Source organism: Mycteria americana, chromosome 7, assembly GCF_035582795.1.
Source record: "Mycteria americana isolate JAX WOST 10 ecotype Jacksonville Zoo and Gardens chromosome 7, USCA_MyAme_1.0, whole genome shotgun sequence".
Lineage (NCBI taxonomy): Eukaryota > Metazoa > Chordata > Aves > Ciconiiformes > Ciconiidae > Mycteria > Mycteria americana.
This window is the reverse complement of record NC_134371.1, coordinates 45,526,994-45,547,660: the sequence shown is the minus strand read 5'-3', so window position 1 is coordinate 45,547,660 and position 20,667 is coordinate 45,526,994. Positions and strand designations below refer to the sequence as shown.

Below are 20,667 nucleotides of genomic sequence, written 5' to 3'. Positions count from 1 at the left end.
GTTTAGTTTCCTATCTCGGATTAGTCTAATATATAGTGTCTGGTGTTATACCTCTATTTCTGAAATACCCTTTACCTGACCTTTTATAAAGGGTTATCTTGGCTGGGAGGGTCATTTTTTCCCAGTGTATTGGGAATTCACAGAACTGTTGTTGGCTAAATTCCGTTCAAGTTTTTTGGTTGTGGTTTCCCCCACCCCCATGTTTGTTTGTTTTTTTGGTTTGGTTTGGTTTGTTTTTTTTACCCTGAAGTTGTTGCATCACATTGTTTGATCCACTTAATCATTATGTGCTATATTCTTTATTAGTTCCACTTAACTGGAATTCTCTGAAGCTATCTGTGATGATCAAAGAGGCCAATACCATTAGTAATGAATTAGGGAAAGATACTGTTTTCTACAGGTGAGTATCTGAGTGAGTTCATTATAAGGGGGTATATATTATAGATATACAAATTGGGGGGTGGATTCTGGATGTGCAGTGAGCTGTTTGTTTTTCTTTTCACAGTTTTGTTAAATTGAACATGACAAATCACTCTTCCAAACTAGCTTTAGTTAAGTGTGTAGTTTAGCCTTGTTAGTTTGAAATGTGAATTTCAAATTTGAATTTTAGATCAAGACTTTAAAGGTACGTCTACAGACAATTAATTTTGGATCGGGTGTGCTTTGGAGGTGAATCTTCTGATACCGATGACCATCCTACTTTGGTTCACATATTAAAGTGATCATAAAGCACACTAACTGCATTCCTTTTGGACAAAACTAAACCAGGGAATATGCGCCAGCCACTAGGAGGTGGTTCAGTTCACAAGACCACAACAGAGGTAGTTCAAAGTAAAAACCTGCATATAGTGGATATTGAGTGCTTGGGACCAGTTGATTCACTCCACAGATCTCTTTCTATGCCATGCTACTTGCTAGTCGTAGCTGAAGAGTCTTCTAGAAGTGGACCTGTATATTGGTCAGGTGTTCTTGGTGTGAGCAGAGATATATTAGTGCAGAGGAAACTGTAGAATTTCAAAAAAATGCTACGGTAAATGCAGCTAAGTTAGGACTTTCTAGTAGGTGTAGGTATTGCTGTGTTTTTCAGTTGTTGTCTTTTTGTATCCTTCAACAAGAACTCTGCCAGTAGAATTCTGTAGCATATACTTGGTCCTGAGTTTCTTGAGAGCCAGTTTTTTGTATGCTAGTATCTACTTCTATCTCTGAACATAGGGATTTCTTTTTTCCTTTACATAAAAATAATTTTAGTGGCTACACTAATGTATGTTTTGTGAGATATATGATGTATCAAGCAATTTCTATGTTTATAATCAAATTTTTATTCTCTGTATAATCCTATCTATGACTGCCTTGTTTATTTTTGCAATACAAATAATGTTTTTGTCTTTATTTTTCATTATTGTTTTTTTGAAACTTTCTCATTCTTAGGCACGACAAAATTAATGATAAAACAGGAACAGTGTCTTCTGTTCAGGTGAAGGTTCGTAACGTCAAACTGGGAATAGCAACCTTCTGGAGCCTGGAGAAATTTGAGTGCAAATTAGCAGCAATGAAAGAACTCTATGAGGTCAGTAACAACTGAAGAAAATCCACTAATAATCAGTAATATTTTGTCAAAGATAAGACTTTGATAATCATACAGGAGGAAAATATTGGTATTTTTTTTGTTTACGTGATCTTAAACACCAAGACACGTGATTATTTTTATTAAACACGTTACACGCATTTGTCCATCACACGGAAAGAGGACAGTAGAAATCAATGACTTTAATTCAGGTCATTTTGTGTACAGAGTGTGAAGCAGTAAAACAAGGACTGCTTTGTGGTTCTTCTGGCTGTTCAAGTTTTCCTCTAGAACAGATAAAACAATTGACTCTGTAAAGGTATCCCTTCAATTTTCATTACTACATTCTATCTATTTTTCTTTGGTTCTGGTAAGTTAATTTGCTGCTGGTTGCTTTTGTCTTTGTGTGCTTTAGGTTCTTCAATGGGAGTTTTTTAAAGGCATTTTTCATAATTTTTTGTTTAATAAACTGACAATTAAGGTGCACATTAATCCCTTTTTCTAATTCCACTGTTTTTAATCAGAGAAACTGGGTATTTTTGTACTGCACCTCTCTAAATATGCAGTACTTTGTTTTGAAGCATATCGTACTATGTTTAGTATCAGAGAGGAGGATGTAAAATAGAAGAAAGGGAGAAGTGGGAACAGCACCTACATTTGATTCCATATCCACAAAAAACCTATAACCATCAGCTAAAATCTTTGTAATTACACAAAGGTAGACAATGGTTCCAAATTATTCAATACAGGTAAGATTACAGTATCAGCTCTTAATTGCTGGGAGAATGGTATTTTTTTCATCTCCTAATGAGATGAAAAGGGTGATCCTAAGAGAAATGTCATAAGAAATAAGTTTATTGACTCCATGTGAACAGTGTTTTCATTGCATTCCATTGCATTTTTTTTCTCTGTTTTAGAGCTGAAGACTCAAGAGGCCTAAAAACTACTTAAAAAAAAAAAAAAATCAGATCTGATGGCCCTTAAAAGTACTTTCCTATTTTTAGTGGCGATAGAGTATTCTGGGATTTTCCAATCTCAAGGGCCCATCATTACTTTTTATTTGTTTTTTTGGTTTCTGCCGTATTAATTGAAAGTTGTTTTAGACTGCAGTGAAATAATGAAGGGTAAAGGAAGGAAAGTTCTTGGAGATGAGAGAGAGATAGTTAACGTGAAGGAAGGATCCAAAGCAATCCAGTAGAACTGTAACAATCTTGTATTTTATGAATACTAGTTTGGGGGGTTTTTCTGATTAATACACAAAAGAAAAAATATATATTTAAGGCCAGATTTTAGATTAAGAGAACAGCTTGTCTAAATTTGTTCTGTGCTTGAATTTGTGATTCTCCTGATCACATAAATTCTTTTCATTCCAATATCTGTATTATGTTTAGCCTGGAGCAGTATTGAAAAATGAGTAGAAATTGCTTCAAATAATATATAAATAAATATTTAGATACTTGCTATTTCTGAACGCAAATCACGTTCTGGTGTAAATAGCATACTTGAAGTTTGCAGAGGAAGAAATTTCCACTGTTGGAGCACTGACGGTGCTGGTAGGGAAAAATATGAGGGCTTTTTACACTTCAGAATGTTTGTTGTTTTGTTTTGTTTTTTCCCCCCTACCTTAGAAAATAATTGCATCTCATTAATGAATTATGTTTTATTTGAAAGAATAACTTCTTCATATATGAGTACATATCTGACATAAAAATCTTTCAATATTTTGTCCAAAAAGGAAAAAAGCCATCAAAGAAAAGCCAGAAAAAAATTGAGGAAACACTCCTTTATGATATAACTCTGTAATATGCAAGTATTTCTAATGACAGAAGAATATTGCCATATTTATTACTAAAAACTATTTGGATCGTGGAAATATCAGAGGCTGGATTCTATTTCCTGTGGAAAACTATTGCTAAAACTGTTACACAAATCCAGATATAAAAATAAATAAAAATTGTAAATGATATGCCCAGATTTTTAATAAATCTGGCATGTGGAGAGAGCTGTGAAAAAGTTTTGTGCTTGGTGCTCCTGTATCTCAGATGCTGGGTAGTTAGGTGTCTTCAGTAAACGTTTAGCTTGTTTTAGTTTGTTTTCAAACACTTACACATCAAGTTGGCTGGCAGTCAGTTATCTTCTAGATTATACATATCCTAACAAAAGCAAAAACATTAAAACTACTGTTCTACTATTAGTAGAACATGTTGTCTTCATCCGTATGTTGTATGCTTTATTATCACTCTATATCTGTTTAACCCTCCTCCTAGCCTGTGTTTTCATTATTTTTTTCAGAATAATGATAGCAATAAAGCTGCTGATATATTTTATGACCCTGCTGATGAGTGGGAACCTGACCTTTCAGATGCCTCAGTTTCCTCTCTTTCCAGACGAAGGTGATACTAATTTGGAGCTCCTTCATCTACGCTTAAAACAAAGCAAAAAATAATTTGTGTAATTATCTAAATATGCTTCTGTGCCACTAACATAGTCTTTTATTTATTAATTCTTCTTTTACCTTACTATAGTGTCAAACTTGAAAATTAAATGAAAAGTTACGTATGCGTTTGTGAGAAGGGGGGAAAGTTTAAACTAAATATGTTACCTTACTATGCTTTACTGTCTTCACTTATAAAATGTGTGTTAGTATGCAACATGTTGCTAATAAAAATTGCATGCCCACTAAAGCGGTTTGGCAGATTAACAGGAATGTTTCTGAGGTCAGGCATAGCACATATATGCAATGTATATCTGATCAGTGCCAAAAGGTTTTATGTATGACTACTGACAACTAGCTGGAGGTAACTAAAGGCTGTTCCAAATTATTTCAGAAAGCTATCTCATAAATAGATACATTTGTCTGTAGCACAGGACTTTTAATTAACCTGTAGAGGACCCACAGGTTAAGGTTATAGATACCCACGTATTTAATTAGTAACACAAGTGATTTTAAATAGGCACTTGGACGTCTGTTCCCATCCGTACTTACCCCATACACTGTGCCAACTGATGAATTCTTCTCTTCTATTCATTCATTCTCTTATCTTTCCTCATGGACAAGAAATAGGAACAAAAGTTCCTCCAAACCCAGAAGTACATTTTGTCAAAACGTGTAAGGCTTTCTAAACCGTGTATCTAGATATCATCAGGGCAGAGTGAAATGTGTAGTTTTAAATGTTTTCTTCACACTTTTATAATATGAAAGCATTGTTTTTAAGGAGTAAATTGCAGCTGATCCTGGGACCTTGTATTTGTAGCCTTGTAACAATATTTATAACTGAATTGCAAACTTCTGCAAGTTGTAGCTTATAATGGAAATGCTAACAGATACTTAATTATAGCATTGCTAGTGGGTAGCAGCCCATATGACTCTTATTATTCTGCTGTAAAGCAGGTCAGTTTATCTGACTATAAATTTTGGAAAGCATTCCTGACCATTTCCAGTAAACAAAAGCTATCTGAAAAGAATGCAATGGATAAACAATTTCTTTATTTTTAATCTAAATCCTGTTTTAATGAAAGAATAATGTTGGAATACTTTTTTTGTCTGATGCTGCCTTCAGGACAGTATTATTATGTGTGTTCTTGAATCTCAGAAGTGTATTTGGTTTTGTTCCGCCTATTTTAAAAATGCAACAATAGAAGCTGAAGTGAACAAGAAAAGGTACTGGAAAAGGGAAATGAGCATTGCATGCTGCATTGACAGCAGTTAACTCTGCAGTTATAACTCTAAGTTATGCAGCTCAGCGTAACAGTATGTCAGTCACGCATACTGGTGAAATAAATTGAATTCCATGTGCTGCTTTAAGATTTGGTGCTCCTGATGTGTAGTGTCATGGAGCATAAAGGACAGGCTGTTCCGAAAGGGAAGGGCAGTTCGGGGCTGAATGTGACAACAGGGTAGACAGGGCAGTGCCCTTGTGAAAAAGGGCCTAGCCCCACAGTACCTGGGTGAGGTGAGCAGAGTAGGTCTGGCAATGGTAACCAAGGTCAGCCAACAGTCCAGATCCACAGGTAAGTATGTAATAATGAGGCAGGGCTGAGGTTAAGCTGGGAAATCAGCTCAGTGAGTCAGGATTAAGTCTGGGGACAGTTGGCAGGATCAGGCTGCATTCCGGTAATTGCCTGGCACAGCCATCATGATAAGGTCCCAGGTCAAACTAGGAAGTCAAGTCTGCAGGTCCAGATCAATGGCATGCATGGCCAGGCACAGGTTACAACACAACTGCAGTGTAAGTCAGGCAGGACCAAGGGCAGGAGACTCATCTTAAATGCAGCTCCAAGAAAAGTTGGGGAGCCTCTGTTGAGTTTCCTTCCAGCTATTTCTTTAACAGCTTCAAGGCTGGCTGAAGCTTCTCAAACAGCTCTCTTACCAAGAGCTGGCCTTGGACATTGACAGCTAAGCATCCAGAGCACGGCCAGAGAAGCTCAGGTAGCTTGTCTAAGTGACAATGGAGAACTTTACAGAACATCTGCCTTCTACCAAGAAGCCCTCCTATCTGGCTTTCCAAAAGCAATTCATTCTGTCCAGTAAACAAGATCAAAAAAAGCCAACATGTCGGCTTTCTATGGTCCCAGTGGGTAGGGAAGAGATGTGGGGTTTTTTTCTCAAGTTCCAGGTAATAATAATCCAGTAATAAACCAGTAGCTTAAAAATGGGAATGTGGAATGAAGATCCTGCTATAGTAGCAAGAGCCTGAGGAAATAAGTAGTATCCATCCTACGGGCTGTATTGTCTTGCATTCCCTCTTGTTTAGGTTTTGTGTTTGATTAATTAAAAGTAGATGTTTGGTTTGTTTGCCTAATGTCTGTTAATATTCATTGAACTTTCAGTGGGTATGGGGAAAGAGGTTCTTTTCCTTTTAAAGTTTTTTTCATGTTTTCACTCTATCATCCTTTCCTAGAAGTAGAAGTTTCATGAAGAACAAGAGAATTTCTGGATGTTTGTCTGAGATAAAATTGCAACCAATTCAAAATATACAGGCTTCCTATCTATCAGGTACTTACCGTATGGCAGAACACCTTTCATTTCATACTGAGAACTTGAAACTACTACATGTATAAAACACATGCACTTCTAATAGTTGTTAAAAAAAATGTGGGTTGGAAAACAAAATGAAAAGTGTCCTGTTTATAATATTTTCAAGTTTTGATGTCAAGCTGTTAACAGTAAAGGCTTTTGTATCTTTGATTATGCTTTCTTAGGGCAAAAACTTCCTGACCAGTACTTATGATCCTTATTTAAGAAATTTATCTAAAACATTACTCTGCTTAACTATGCGGGTTAACTGGAGAAAGATGATAGTTCATGTAACAAATTGCCAGAGGCTGAATCCTGATATAATAATTTGGAGACTTTGAGTTGTTGCTGTTCATTCAACTAATGAGGTTCCCCTAAGCTTTTGGTCAGGTTTTATAAACTTTTTTTCTGAAATACTGGATGCTTCAGTCTTCCAAATATTTTTTATGCATTCAGTTATTTTAGATTGGCTGGATTTTTTTATTTTCTGTCTCTCTGTAGGTTCGATTGTTGAAAAAGATGGATTCATGTTAAAGAATTTCACTATGGAATTTGTCTTTGTACTAACTGAATCTAGAAAGTATGTAGAATGTTGTATACATGTTGGTTTTTTTTTCCTGACTTGCTATCGAGTAGTTGAACATTGCTGAAGAAGCAATATAAAATAGTCATTAAAGACATGCTGACTGTTCACTCCTACGAAGAGTGTTTTGCGTATATGTTTTGCTTTTACATCATACAGGTTCACAGAAAAAGTCCAGCATATGCCCAAGCTTTTCTGAATCGCTTCTTCCTGGAATTTGCAAAGAATCTATAAGTTCAGCTTTAGATTTACTGGAACAGAATCACGAAGGAGGAAAGAGCATAGCAGATAGTCTCCTAAATAATTTGTTTATCATTTTCTCTGGAGTTTCTGCCATTTCAAAAGCCTATGAACAGCAAGATGAAGAATGTCAAGAAAACTGTAAGTCTCATTTTCATAACAGTTTAAAGTAAACATTACTAATGACTTGTCTTTCAGATGCACAAGCATTCATATGTTTGCCTGTCAGAAGAATTAATGTTCCTACTTTCATTTGCAAAGGAGACCTGCTGATAGATCTCTTTCTCTTGTAGTTTTCTCTCTTGATCATGCTGCTCGGTCCTACAGCATCAGAATTATCTCTGCTTTTGACCGGCTTGTGGTTCTAACCAAGCTCTGGCTTAACAATGTCCAAAAGTGCCCCGGATCTATAAAAGTTGAAGAAGAAATAAAACAGGAAGTAAAGAACTTGGGAGGTTATTTACAGTTACTATTGCAGGTAAAGTATATTAAAGAATTCATGGGTGTGTAGAGAAGTTCTATGCATTAATGCAATATTTACTACAGACTCGTTAAAACCACTTAAATGTCCAATGTATGCAATGACAAATGGACACACCTAAGGAAGAGGAACAGCAAAGGGTGCATTTTTGCTGGCTAAACTGGTACTTCCATATGCTAGTTCAGAGTAATGCAGACCCTTCTGTGCCCAGGCCCTGACAATAGCACAGGTTCTTAAACATAAAAGGGGAAAATAAAACATGCAATGACAAGAGCAAATGCTGGTTTAGATTGTGAAGTGCTACTGTTTATAAACTTTATAAACTAGTGACCAGTAAATATTACTTTTGTTTGTGCTACAGCCTTGTGAAGAGTAATTTTTTTTTTAACTGTGTAAGTATAATGATACCATTCTTCTCTGATTGCAAGGTATGGTTTTTTAGCTGTGGTAAATAAGCCATTGGAAGTAGGAAGATGTAAAGCTGAAAATGCCTTAAGCTATTGTGTGCTACAAACTCTTGTGTCATAGAAAGCGTGTGCTCTTTGACCAGAGATGCTTTCTAGCTTCAGTGAATGATATGCCTTTACTTCTCAGGGATGTTCTTCAGATATATCCTCGATGGTAACAGAAGCATGGAGCAAAGTAAAACAAACAGTAAAACAAACAATGAAGTACATAGGACACTTGGCAGTAGTCACAAGAGCTGATATTTCCTTTTCTGAAGAGAACAACATTCCTGCAACTAGTCTACAGGTGAAAAAATGTTTATTAGAAATAGTGATTAGAATAGTAATTTTAATGTTGACATCACACTTATTTTCAGTAACTGTGCTTAGAAGGAAATAGTTACATATTACAATTTGATCAGCTGAATTATGTATGTTCAGAGTTTATCTACTACATTTTTATGGTGAAAATGGATATGTGTTAATACCCTTGAAATGGTTTGGGTTTGTTTTTTTTCTCCTTAAAAAACCCACACTTCAAATCTGTATAATGTCCACCTATATAGAGAAAGAAATACTGTGCTTTTAGAAATACTGTGCTATCTGCACTGAGATTGTACAAGTCTACCTATTTCACTGAAATTCAATACTTATTTCAGTAATCTGTGATTAAGTACCACACAGAATTTTCAGAAATCTGAAGAAAGTTAGGAAAAGGAGGTTAAAGTGCTGAGCCCCTGTGGTCCAAGAATGACATGTGACTGAACAGACCAGCACTGAACAATTGCTCAAAACAAAATTCCATTTCTAGCCCACTATGGAAAATCTGTTTCAATTCATGGCCATATCCAATTCCTTTAATCATTATGTTTTGAACCTTTATTTTGAAAGGACTTTGTACTTGCCATTTGTGATGGAGTAGGCTCAGGGCTGGAGTTTCTCATTGATACTGTACAGGAAAAAGCAAGAATGGTGCAGAAAGAACTTGTGAAACAATATCCGCAAAATGAGGTGAGATGAAAATAAGATTAAAAACTACTACTATATCTTAAAGGCACTTGATCATGTCCTTTTATTTTTCAGCAATTCTGTCTAGAAAGCTTATAGTAGGAATACAGTTATGATTAGTAACACAGGTTTGAGATGGGTTGTAAGTGGGAATATTGACTACAATCCTGCAGAATTTTTGTACAGTGTTTAGCCTTTCACCCATATGTAGACTGAACATTTAAGTGTATTTTATTTAGAACTATTTCTCTGTGGATTGGAGGGCATTTTGTGTAAAATTTCACAGTGTAACCATGAAAGAGAGGGCGAATACAAAAACTGGCGCAAAGGAGCAAGTGGACCTTTTATTCTGTATACTACTGTTAAGTTTGTTTTTTAAAAAGATTGCATGTTTAATATGTAACACTTTATGATCCTGAAAGTTAATTGGTATTTTATATTGATAATAGTAATCGCCTCTGCTATTACTACACTCACTGTTATTGTCAGGAAGATTATTAGAAAGTTTGAAGACTTCATTTTGTCATACGTTGTTCTTACAGTCCTAGTCCCAAACAGTGTGCTATCTAAATATTAAAATAGTTTAGTGTTATCTTTTAAGAACTAGTCTTCTGATGAGCTTAATGCTTGGGGTATGCTGAAGCACCTTCATGAATTGGGCACTTTAGGGGGAAATGGCTTTACTAAAGTAGCTATTTAGTAGCACAGAAGTCAGAAGTGTCCTGCTTGATTTCGTGTCATTCACAGAAATCACAGCTGACCTTCAAATATTTTTTGGGTTGCTAAGCAGCAGTGGTATTCTAATTTGAGCAACTTCTTTATTACAACTTCTTTATTCTTATTTATTTATTTATATTGTATTAATGAGTTGTTCCTGTCACCTTCCAAATTTATTGTAATATGAAAAAGAATTAAATCAATGGGAAGCTTTTATCTCTTATAATAAGACCTCAATTTAATTAATCTTGTAATTTTAAGAAGAGAGATTCTTACTACCTCATAATAAACAGATGTGTATGTACTTCCCCACCTCCAGATAGAAGTTTAGCAGTTACATTTTATCAAATTAATAGGATTGGGGGTTGGTTTTGGGTTGTTTTCTTTTCCCCAGTATGCTGAAGCCAGAGTTCTTCTGAAACAAAAACACTGTTATTGGTGTGTGTAGTGTATTTTGACACTTAAAGCAGAACAGACCTCATTACATGCTGAATTCAGTAGTAGGTTGTTTGTTTTTTTGCCTGGAGGGCCTTTTTTTAAGCTACAACCTGTTATTTTGTGCTCTTATTTTGCTTAGATGACAAATTGTGAGGAAAATGATCCTATAGGGAGTTATGCAAAGTAGAGAATAAAGTATAGGGAATAAGCACCATAGTTAAAAATATTTCTGTGACTGTACGAAAATTCCAGGAGGCAAGCTAGAGTACCCCTTAGAAATATGCCACTTTCTTAGTGGGTGAGCCGTTTTGACAGAAAGCCTGGCTGAATACCAAGGAAATACTTCGGAAAGATTGAAATATTCTTCAGCAAGGTACTAGATGTATATAGTGTACATGCTTCCTTTCAGTGTTGGGATATATAGGCTTGTTCTGCCACTTTTCCTCTGAATAAATATGTTTTGTACAGACAGCATGCAAGTCCAAAGGTGACAGTTTACCTGTGACTGAGCAATCCTGTCTTCTGCCTCATGTGTTTTTATTTTTGTTCTTCAAAGTTGGGAAACTTGCAGAACTGTGGCCCATAAGAAAATCTCATTAATGAGTTGGGATATACAAAATACTTATTTCTGAAGAATTTGTTACTACTCAAAAATCTGTAATACATGACCTGGGATAAAAGGTTCAAATCAGTTGGGAAGGAGCAGTTGTCTCAAGGAAAGCAAAAATTTCTTCCTACTCTGGTTTTCACTGTTGTCATTCCTACAGATAATAGTGAAACTGTCCAAAATCTTTCATGTTCCTATCTGCTTGATTAACTCCCAAATGCTTCATGTTTTCAGCAAAAGGAATTGAGCAGTCTGCTTTCCAGATAATACTATTCACTTGCAGCAGATTCCTATGTATCTGCAGGATTCCTGTATGTGCTTGTTGCTGGTGGAACTAATGTGAAGTCGGAGAGAGAATACCAGGGTATTAACTAAGAGATTACCCTTGCCACTTAAAATGACAGTGACACAAATATTACAGGACATCCTTTCTTTAGTGAATACTTATATTTGCTCATTCGATCCTCTTGTATTAAGGGGTGATTTAAAACCTTGCAGTTACAGTTAACAATGTTTTCTACCAATTAACATTTTATTCGAAAAATTGCACATATGTTGTAGGAAAGATTACTTCTGCTTTTGGGTATTTTTCTTATTAGTATGCCCACTTATTGTTCATTGTTATCCTTCTAAAATGTACTTTTTAATTTGTCTTGAATCAAGTGTACGATATAATTAAAAGTTTTCTTTGTAGATTCAAAATCGAATAAAGGATAATGTTGTGGCATTAGCCAGATTCCTTGAAAATAACATGTCTTATTGCAGAAAGGTAAGAGAAATGTTTCACAAAATGTGTGCTTTGAGTCTGGGGTTTAAATTCAAAGGATGCATTTAACAAAGAGGAGGAATTTAAACTACCTTCTGTATATTTACAATTGCATGATAACACTTCCTGTGTCAGTGGCATTCTTGTGATTGGAATGCTAACTTTTCTGGCAACTGCATTTCCACTCAGAACTATTTGATTTTAATTTTACTTAAAGTATTTCTGGAAGTACTTGTATCTTATCTACCTTCTTTTTGTGCTCATCATGAACAGCCTAACCATCTGTTTTGTTTTCTTTTAAGTTGAAAGCCTCAAGTTCAGTAATGCTAGTATAACTGTGTTATAACTACTGCAATAGTTTATGGCCATAGTTATTGGTATTTTTAATTAAAAGCCAGGATAGATTATTTAATCTATCATCTAAGAGCCAAACCTTTTCTGGATTTTACAGTCCTGTCCTGTCCCGTTCCCCCCCACCCCCGTCAATCTGCACTTCTTTTCAGAAGACACTATTGTACATTTTGTGACTTGGCATCACTTTCATTTTGTGTTTCAACATTGGCCTGTTTTATGTGACTGAATCCATAATGGGCATGTTTAATATGCTGTCATGTATTTGGTTCTTTTTAAATTGCTCTTTATCAATACAGAAAGAAATAGAATCTCAATTACCAGAAGCAGCAGCTCTATATCAGGAAATAAAGAAAAGCACTAACATTGCTGCAAAATATTTGGAATTGGAACAGTGCCTAGATGAAGTCTGTCAAATTGTTTCTTCTACATTACAAGGTATTTAGCTGAGTTATTACGTGTTTTGATAGTAACCTGTGGACTACAGGAGACCTGTAAAGCAAGAGGGAGGGAGGGCTACTTGGTCTCTCTTTGCAAAATGCTGCATTTGATGATTCTTGCTTTTGTTTTGCGTAGGGTCATCCAGAAACACAAGCCCTCTCAGGAGCTTTGCAGAAAAGATTTGTGTCATAGCTGGATATTTTAACAACTATTTCAGTTTATTTGCCTTGTCTTCTACTTCTGCAAACAATCCTATCCAGAAAACACCCATGCCTTTTATGAACTTGGATGAATTGGACTCTCTGGTTGATTCCCTTATTATGAATTTTGAACTTGAACAAGGACAGCCATCACTGAAATCTCAAACTCTTTGTAATGAAACTACTGAGACTCGAGGAGGACGGGTTGAAACAGGTGAAGTTGAATTTGCTTGGAAATGGAAGGGGATTCCAAAACACACACATAAACTCCAGTCTTCACCTCTATTTCCTGCAGAGCTTTCACCTGGTAGGATACAATGGGTATAAAGTGCTATTATCAAGAAATTCAGGGAAACTCTTTCCCTTTACATGAAGGGAAAGCAATATATCACAAAAAGCTAAAATTTATTGCTAATATTATTAGTAAGCGGTATGAAAGCAAATGACATGATTATATGAGGATAAGTACCCTAAATTTCACAAGAAAAATGGAACTCCTTAAGGGGCTGTTAGACTTTAAAATATAGTGCCTTTTGTTTTAATAAAAGTCTATTATTACCTAAGCCTATAAGAAATAATTTAATGCAGTAAGTAAAAAAAAAAAAAATCTATTGGAGATAATATGAATGGAGAAACTAAAAACTCTTGGGGAATAACTAGGAAACACAGTAAATGCTTGGTAGGACATTCATATCTCTTCATCTTAAACCTTTGACTTGGGACTCTTGTGTAACAGTGGAAGGAGATTCCTTTGAAGGGCATTTGTACATTTGTAACATACATTTATATTGCATACAGTTAGAGAAGATGACTGCCTTCCTATCTTAGGCACTTGAAAGGTAGATGATGTAGATACCAATTTTTTCGTTAACATTGTTGCTTCACCTCTGCTGCATTATGATGTAGTAGTGCTACTGCAACTTTAAAGTGGTTTTTATGACTTTTTTTTATGTCAACTTTTTTTTTTGTTAAAACAAAGCAAAAACTTTGTATTTATTTCTCTAGGGGAAAACTATGAGAGATGGTAAAAGTACTTTACAACCTTATTTGAATGCTTTTTTTATAGTGGTTTTGTAATCCATTGAAAAATCTGGGCTTAAAGTATCAATGATGGTGCTGTTCAACTCGATCTGAAGTAAGTTCATGTTGAGTGTTGCTAGTAAATTATCTTTTGCTCAAATCACTTTCAATACTATTCATAGTGGTTTAGAAGCATAGCTCTTCCTAAATAATATGTAAGTCATCCCATGAGGCTGTAGAGAACTTTCCCAATCAACTACTTACTTGTGCTTTTTACTCTAGTCACTGTTTAACCTGTTACCTTTAGTCTGCTGGCTGAAGCCAGTGAAAATTAACAGCAAGGATGAAAATGAATTTGAATTTTTATTCCTTAATACTGGGTTCTAGGAGGCCTGGACCTAGCACATTTTACTCGCAACAGTGCTGAGAAATTCATAAGCTAAACCCTAAGTTTTTTCCGATATATCAAAGCTTCTAAGCCAGATAGTCATAGCTATCATCTTTCCTTCTGAGGGAAGATGCTCAACATCTTGAGAATTTCAGTCTTTGAGAACATGTCAGGCTCTTAGTCTTTTCACAGAAAATAGTTCTACAGTAAAGAGAGTCAATCATCCTTTTCCTTTGAAAACTTTCACACTATGGTTATAATTGATGCTATTATTCAGTGATTTTGTGCCTTTCTGATTTGGAGGAAAAGAGGAAAGGTAATTATGCTGAACCGGTAACCCACATACGTTTTTCTTAAGACTAGTATACCTTAATACTTTGACATAAAATGTCTTGCAGTGCAGTCCTGCCATCAAAAATATTCAACAAGTTTTATTGCAGCTAATAATTTCCTTCTTACATGAGGTGTGATGTTGCTTAATTGCTTTCCTACTGTAAAGGCCTTTACAAGTCTGCTCAAGGGTTAACAAAGTATATTCAGTTGTTCAGATTTTTACGCTTTAAAAGTGAAGAGAAACCTGGTATATTTCTACTTCTGTAAAGGTATTCTTTTGTATTTGGCTGAAAGTTTTAAAAACATAACTGGTTCTTCTGAATCATGTATCTAAGCGTGAGCATTGTAAAGAGTAAAACTAGATCATGTACCTGATCACCAGTTTTTACAAATTCAAGTGTAAATTCCTTGTCAGTTTTCTTCCATACACAGTTGTTTTTGAGAACTTTCTTTGTCACTGAGAGTACTGCTTCCTTGCTGAAAGTATTGTAGTGTAAAAATCTAGTAAGAAATAGTGAGAAGTGTTTTCTGTAGCTCACAAGTGAAACAAAACAAACAAAAGGCTTCTTTACCTAAGTTTCTTTCCTCTATTAAGACACTTAACAGCGCACATTTAGAGGCTGAATACTCATGAACTAATCTAAACCTATTAATGTCACAATACTCAGTCCCTTCCAATTTCTGCTAATAAATATAGTGGTGTTACGTCAAGTCCCCATTGCAAAATTATTCAAGTGTGTTATTGGTGTTCCAGCTGCCCAGATGATTAATCATGTTTGCTTTTGTTCTTGTATTTAATGAGAAACATTGCTCGGAAAACATCTTGGGTTTTGTACTTCTGTGTGTTGTTATGAGAATTTTTTTTGTCTGGGGTTTTTTGTGTGTGTTATTGTTTTGGGTTTTTTTTTCTTTCTTTCTAAACCTGAAGGACAAGTTCTTCACAAACTTGGAGCTTAAACTGACTTTCAGTTTTTAGCCTTTCTGAAACTCGGGAGAAAGACTCTGCAAACAAATGGGTTTCTGATAGAGTTTTAACTGAGGTATCGTATGGGCACCCTTAATCATATCAAATTTAGCTTTTGCGGGATGAGTGAAAATGTTGCCAAGATCTTCCTGCTGCTTGGTTGTTTTTTGGGTTTTGTGGGTTTTGTTTTGTTGTTGTGTCCCCTCCCCTCCCCCCCCGCTAACTAAACATGTCTAATCAGTCTCTCTCTTATTCACATCGTTAATACTGTATTCACATTTTAGAGTAATATGTTAACAAAACCTACTTCTGCTAGTGTTTTCTTCAGCTTGGTGCCCTTGTTACAGTTATACATCATTGAAGTACTTCATTCTTACAATATATACAGTGACTATACATCATCAGTGAGCTAGTGCTCTCATAACATATTGCATTAATACATCAATAAAGCCTAGCTGAGGCTCCAGTAATCTATTGGTGTAATATACCATAAGGTAAGGTATATTTATAACTATAGGCTAGTCCATCTATAAATTATGAATGTCAAGGAATTGGGATCATAGCAAGCAGATTTTGGGATGGATTGATTTGAATGGTATGTTGTTTTACTAGTCTTTCCAAGGAGTTGGAGGGAAGTGTGGGTTAAGCCCAGGTCAGCAGAGGAATTGACATGGCTGAACACTGCATCACTTGCTAGGCATAGTGGTGAAATGAAGTAGACCCTAATATTGCTGAGATAAAGGGCTGTGCAGTATGGTCCAGATATTTTCACCATCTTGCATTTTTGCAGATCTGACTGTAAAGTCAGGGTCTGGATAGCTTCTGGCAGATGGTGGTAATACACAGAAGAATCTTCTTGTGAGAGTACCTTTGGAGTTTCTTCTAAACTGTAAACTAAAGTGGACACCAAAACAGTGCAATTTAAGTAGAGTTTTTACTTTAGTATGTCACAAAGTTAATTACTTTCGCAGGAATGTATATTGGTGTTGTAAATTTCTCTGATGGGGGAATTGAGATGGGAGTGGGATCACAACCAGTATTTATTAAAACACCTTTTATTAAGTAACTGTTGTTAATAGAATTAAGATGTTTACTTCCAGCAGATAACTGTTCACACAGTACATACACTTATTCCTTCACACTTCACTTGCACCCACATGTAAAAATCACTCACAGCTACAAGGTTGGAGCAACAACTGTGAGCTGCTGACTCTGAAGTGGAGGCTTGTGTTGGCTTACCCATGAGACTTGGATGTGCTATACCCCTCAGCATGTATGTTTCCTCTCTTTGGCTAATGTTTTCCAGTTACTGTTTCTCCATCTGCAGCCATAGGTACCAACAGAGCCCATTCACACACACTTGCATAGGTAGGGCTTTTTTGGCATTGGCTGAAGCTTAGTCACTATAGTAGCTGATGTCATGCTTCTGCTAAGAACATTAAATTTGGTCTTGAAAGGCTTTCTCTGGGGTTCTCAAACCTACAGTCTTCAGCTCTGTGTCCCTGAAAGAAACGTTGAGTGAACAGTCAGGAACATGCATGGGCAGGGAGTGGGAAGTGTTATGAAGAAATGTTTAGAGACCTGAATGGGATGTATTGTTTACTGAAGTTATAATGGCTTTACCTTGTTATATGTATTTATGTCATCTGTAGTTTGTGGGTTGTGTTGGTTTCTATTCTGGTGGTTTTTTGTTTCCTTCCTTTCATGTCCTCTCTTATTCCCTCAGGAAAATATTCTTCAGTCAGATGTCAGGTAACAAGTAATTAGAACTTTATGTACTTGACCCATGGATTTTTTTGACTAACATAAAAGAAAAAGAAGGGGGCTTTGTTTTGATTTTTAAATATGAAGTGGGGAGGTAGGGTATTCAGACTTCTGCACCATAGTTTCATTTGAAAATGTGAAACTAGGAAAAATCTAACTAAGGAAATAAATTATCTTCGTAATAGAAGTCACTTAAAGAATTTAATAAGAAATAGGTATTTCTTCAGTTCAATTCTTTATTTGAAAAATAGTACTACATTAATAAATACATAATGATTCTGAGAGTATTGATCTGCTACTTCACTGCTTTTTACAAATTAGCCTCTAGTTTTATTTGTTTAATAGTAGGAAAATAAGATTAAAATTACACATTTTATCATCATCCAGCATTAATACACAAGGTAAACTACTGCACAAAAAATAATGTAAATTGATTTTTGTTGTGGAAATTGGTAAAGCCATGGGAATCAAATTAACTGATTAGGCACTAAACTGTTCGCTTTTATACCTAATCAGGAATGAGAAACATCTTCATTTCAGGTAAAGGTAACAGTCCTGGGAGGAAGTATTTCTTCAGAATATGAATTCTGGATTACTTGAGAAGCCTTCAAACAATGTTAGCCCATCTTTATTTGAGACGTTGTATGTAAATCCATTTTTAGAAAAAAGCGCATTCTAGCTATGCTTTTTAAAGAACATGTACCAGGGTTAGAAGTTAAGGATAAGTAAACTCCTCTAGCACTCACTGACTCATGAGAATACTCTAGATGAAGAAAAACAACAAGCCTCAGTTTAGATTTAATTTGATCTAGTAATGGCATCTGCAGGTAGAAGAGGAGACTACATCTGATTCACTTCCGCAAATACAAGCTATTATTATTTGATAGGAAACTTCTTATTCTTTATATACTCTAACATACTGTCAGTAGATGAGTCCTGTTGCTTTTGTATGTTTTGCAACTTTTCTGATTTCATTATAAGGTGGGGATTTGGTTTGCGGGGGAGGGGGAGGGTATTATTATTTTAGGACAGTGTTTTAATTCCATTCCTAGCTTGCAGTAGGATCTGAGATTGTTTATGCATTTTCCCAAGGAAGGGCTGTTTGTGGGTTTTTTTTTTTTTTTTGAAGTCCTAATATTTTATTTTTATAAATTAAAAATATTTGCCATCTTTTGTTTGTTTTCTGCTCTTTTTAGCACTTGGAATCAGTATATGTAACAAGATTTGGTTACTCCTGAATATTTTTCCTGCCCTTTTGTTTGTTGTTCTTGTTGTCTTAGTATGTTTATGGTCATGATGGTATTGGTTTCTAGAATAGGAGATGGTGTATATGATCAAATCAACATTCATATAATTTGATTGTTGCAGTGAAAACAGAACAAAACTGGAAAAAAAGGTGTCCTGAGCTAACATTTGATCAACAGCGAGCACCATAGACAACATAAAAAATATTATTTCATGTATCTGTCAATCTGAGTTAATTCTGAATACCTCTATTAATTAAAGTAAGTCCAAGTAAATTGTAATCAGAAAGATTACAGAAAGAATTGAGGGAAAGGAAAGAAAGTATCAGGAAAAACTCATGGGAGTCATCTGTAATTAAAAAAAAAAAAACCCAAACCTAAACCACCCCCCCCATATTCATATGGAGTTAAACTATACTCGATGTCTTCCATGCAGATTCCTTAGGCCTATTGCAAGCATTACTTGATTAATCTTTACACAACTTTAGTAGCTTAATAACAAATACTTCACTTACATTGGTATATGCTATTGTCTGAATAGTTCAATTTTTTTCTCATATAGGTATGTATAGCATAGAGACAAACTTAAAAAGTTAAAAACAACCAACCAAACAAATTAACCATTATTACTTTGCTCTATGTTATTTAAAATATTTACAAGTCTGTGGATTTGTTCAAACGTTATTTGTAGTGATTTAGATAAATGTCAAACTACAAGTTTAAGTGCATTTTAACTGGTACAATGCTAGTTTTGGTCTCACAGCCCACCTATCTGTATCATATATTGGTATAAAAATCCTCTTTTACTGAATTATGTTAAGATGATATGTGTGTTAATTATCTATGGTAGAAAATTACATCGCATTAACACATTTCTACCTCTCCCCCTAGTGTGCAAACGATGGTATTGATAGAGATAGCTTCTCATTTTTCCAAAATAAACAATGTTACATACTGTGACACATTTGTACAAAATCTTGCACCGAAACAAAGTTATATATGTAGGTACCTAGATATGCATATACATATATAAGCATAGAAGGCACATTTGCAAAATAGTAATGGTGCAAGAATCAGTCATAGATATGAAGTAAAATTTATTTCCCAAAAGCTGAAGAATAATTTTTACTGCTTTGAGCTCCTGAAAAGGAAAGAGGATGGCTCATATTCTGTACATCTTTGCTGTGGTGATACTTCTTGTACCTTTGTATCAGCTAGTTGTGTCAATGAGTTTGGCTGCCTTCTAAGGATTTGTTCAGGCCTTGGTATTGAGTTTTTAGAGAATCTTTTGAATTTTTACCTTGAATACATATATTCATTCACATGAACTTTTCCAGTTTTCTGTTAAAGTCTACTGCTTTTTATTTTAACTGTATGTTTCCTCCTGATCCCTAGTTCTAGGAACCTGATGTGCCCTATTTAGACTGTAAATTACCTGTACTAGAACAACCTGGTTTACTAACTGCTGCAATGGAAGTCTGATCCTCTGTGAAGACTACGTGCCACTGCAATAGCTCTTATCATAGCACGTTCCATCAAGTTTATTGGTGGCTAGAGGGAATTTGAGTGTGTTTCTCTGTATAGCAAAATACTCATGCTGGCATTCTTCAGGCATTTAACATCACAAAATGCAGTTCTGGGATAGAACTCAGAATTGTATTCATGAAATATAAAATATAAAAGTAATGATACAACAGTTTTAAGAACTATGCTTTTCAGTATTTTTATTTGCTTTAATCAGAACTTTTAAATGCACTATTGCATTTTCTATAAAGGTAAAATGAAAATCTTATTGCTAAAAAAATTAATGCATAATGACAACTAAGTATGGTTTTTATGAAGCATCAACTATTGAAGATGATGATTGACGTACATGGGAGAGGGAAAGAAAATGTAAATCAACTTTCTAAGCACCAAATTGGATCTAAAATTCTCTATTGGTAGTGTTTGTATTGTAACTTTACTATCCGTATATGGTCATGTATACAAGGAGACAAGAAAACTAAGGTGAATTGATAAAATGTGAAGTTGAAACATGTAAATTAAATGATATTAATGTCAGATACTTTGCTTCAAAAGTAAATTGTCCCGTAGT

General features: G+C 35.1%; 1 protein-coding gene across 4 annotated transcripts in view; it reads left to right on the top strand.

Moving 5' to 3' along the window:
- The window catches only part of KIF14 (kinesin family member 14), a 36,002-nt gene extending 17,711 nt beyond the window's left edge, over nt 1-18,291 (top strand). For 3 of the 4 annotated variants that reach the window (XM_075508181.1, XM_075508179.1, XM_075508183.1), the window contains 11 exons: nt 307-400; nt 1,429-1,567; nt 3,857-3,957; nt 6,466-6,560; nt 7,324-7,545; nt 7,698-7,882; nt 8,480-8,638; nt 9,223-9,342; nt 11,796-11,870; nt 12,518-12,656; nt 12,795-18,291. In XM_075508181.1, coding sequence (XP_075364296.1) covers nt 307-400; nt 1,429-1,567; nt 3,857-3,957; nt 6,466-6,560; nt 7,324-7,545; nt 7,698-7,882; nt 8,480-8,638; nt 9,223-9,342; nt 11,796-11,870; nt 12,518-12,656; nt 12,795-13,186 — 1,721 coding nt within the window. In that variant the 3' untranslated portion in view covers nt 13,187-18,291. Of the gene's footprint in view, nt 1-306; nt 401-1,428; nt 1,568-3,856; nt 3,958-6,465; nt 6,561-7,323; nt 7,546-7,697; nt 7,883-8,479; nt 8,639-9,222; nt 9,343-11,050; nt 11,600-11,795; nt 11,871-12,517; nt 12,657-12,794 lie in introns of those variants that run through there. The other variant, XM_075508182.1, reaches the window with a different exon arrangement.
- The last annotated feature ends 2,376 nt before the right edge of the window (nt 18,292-20,667 follow it).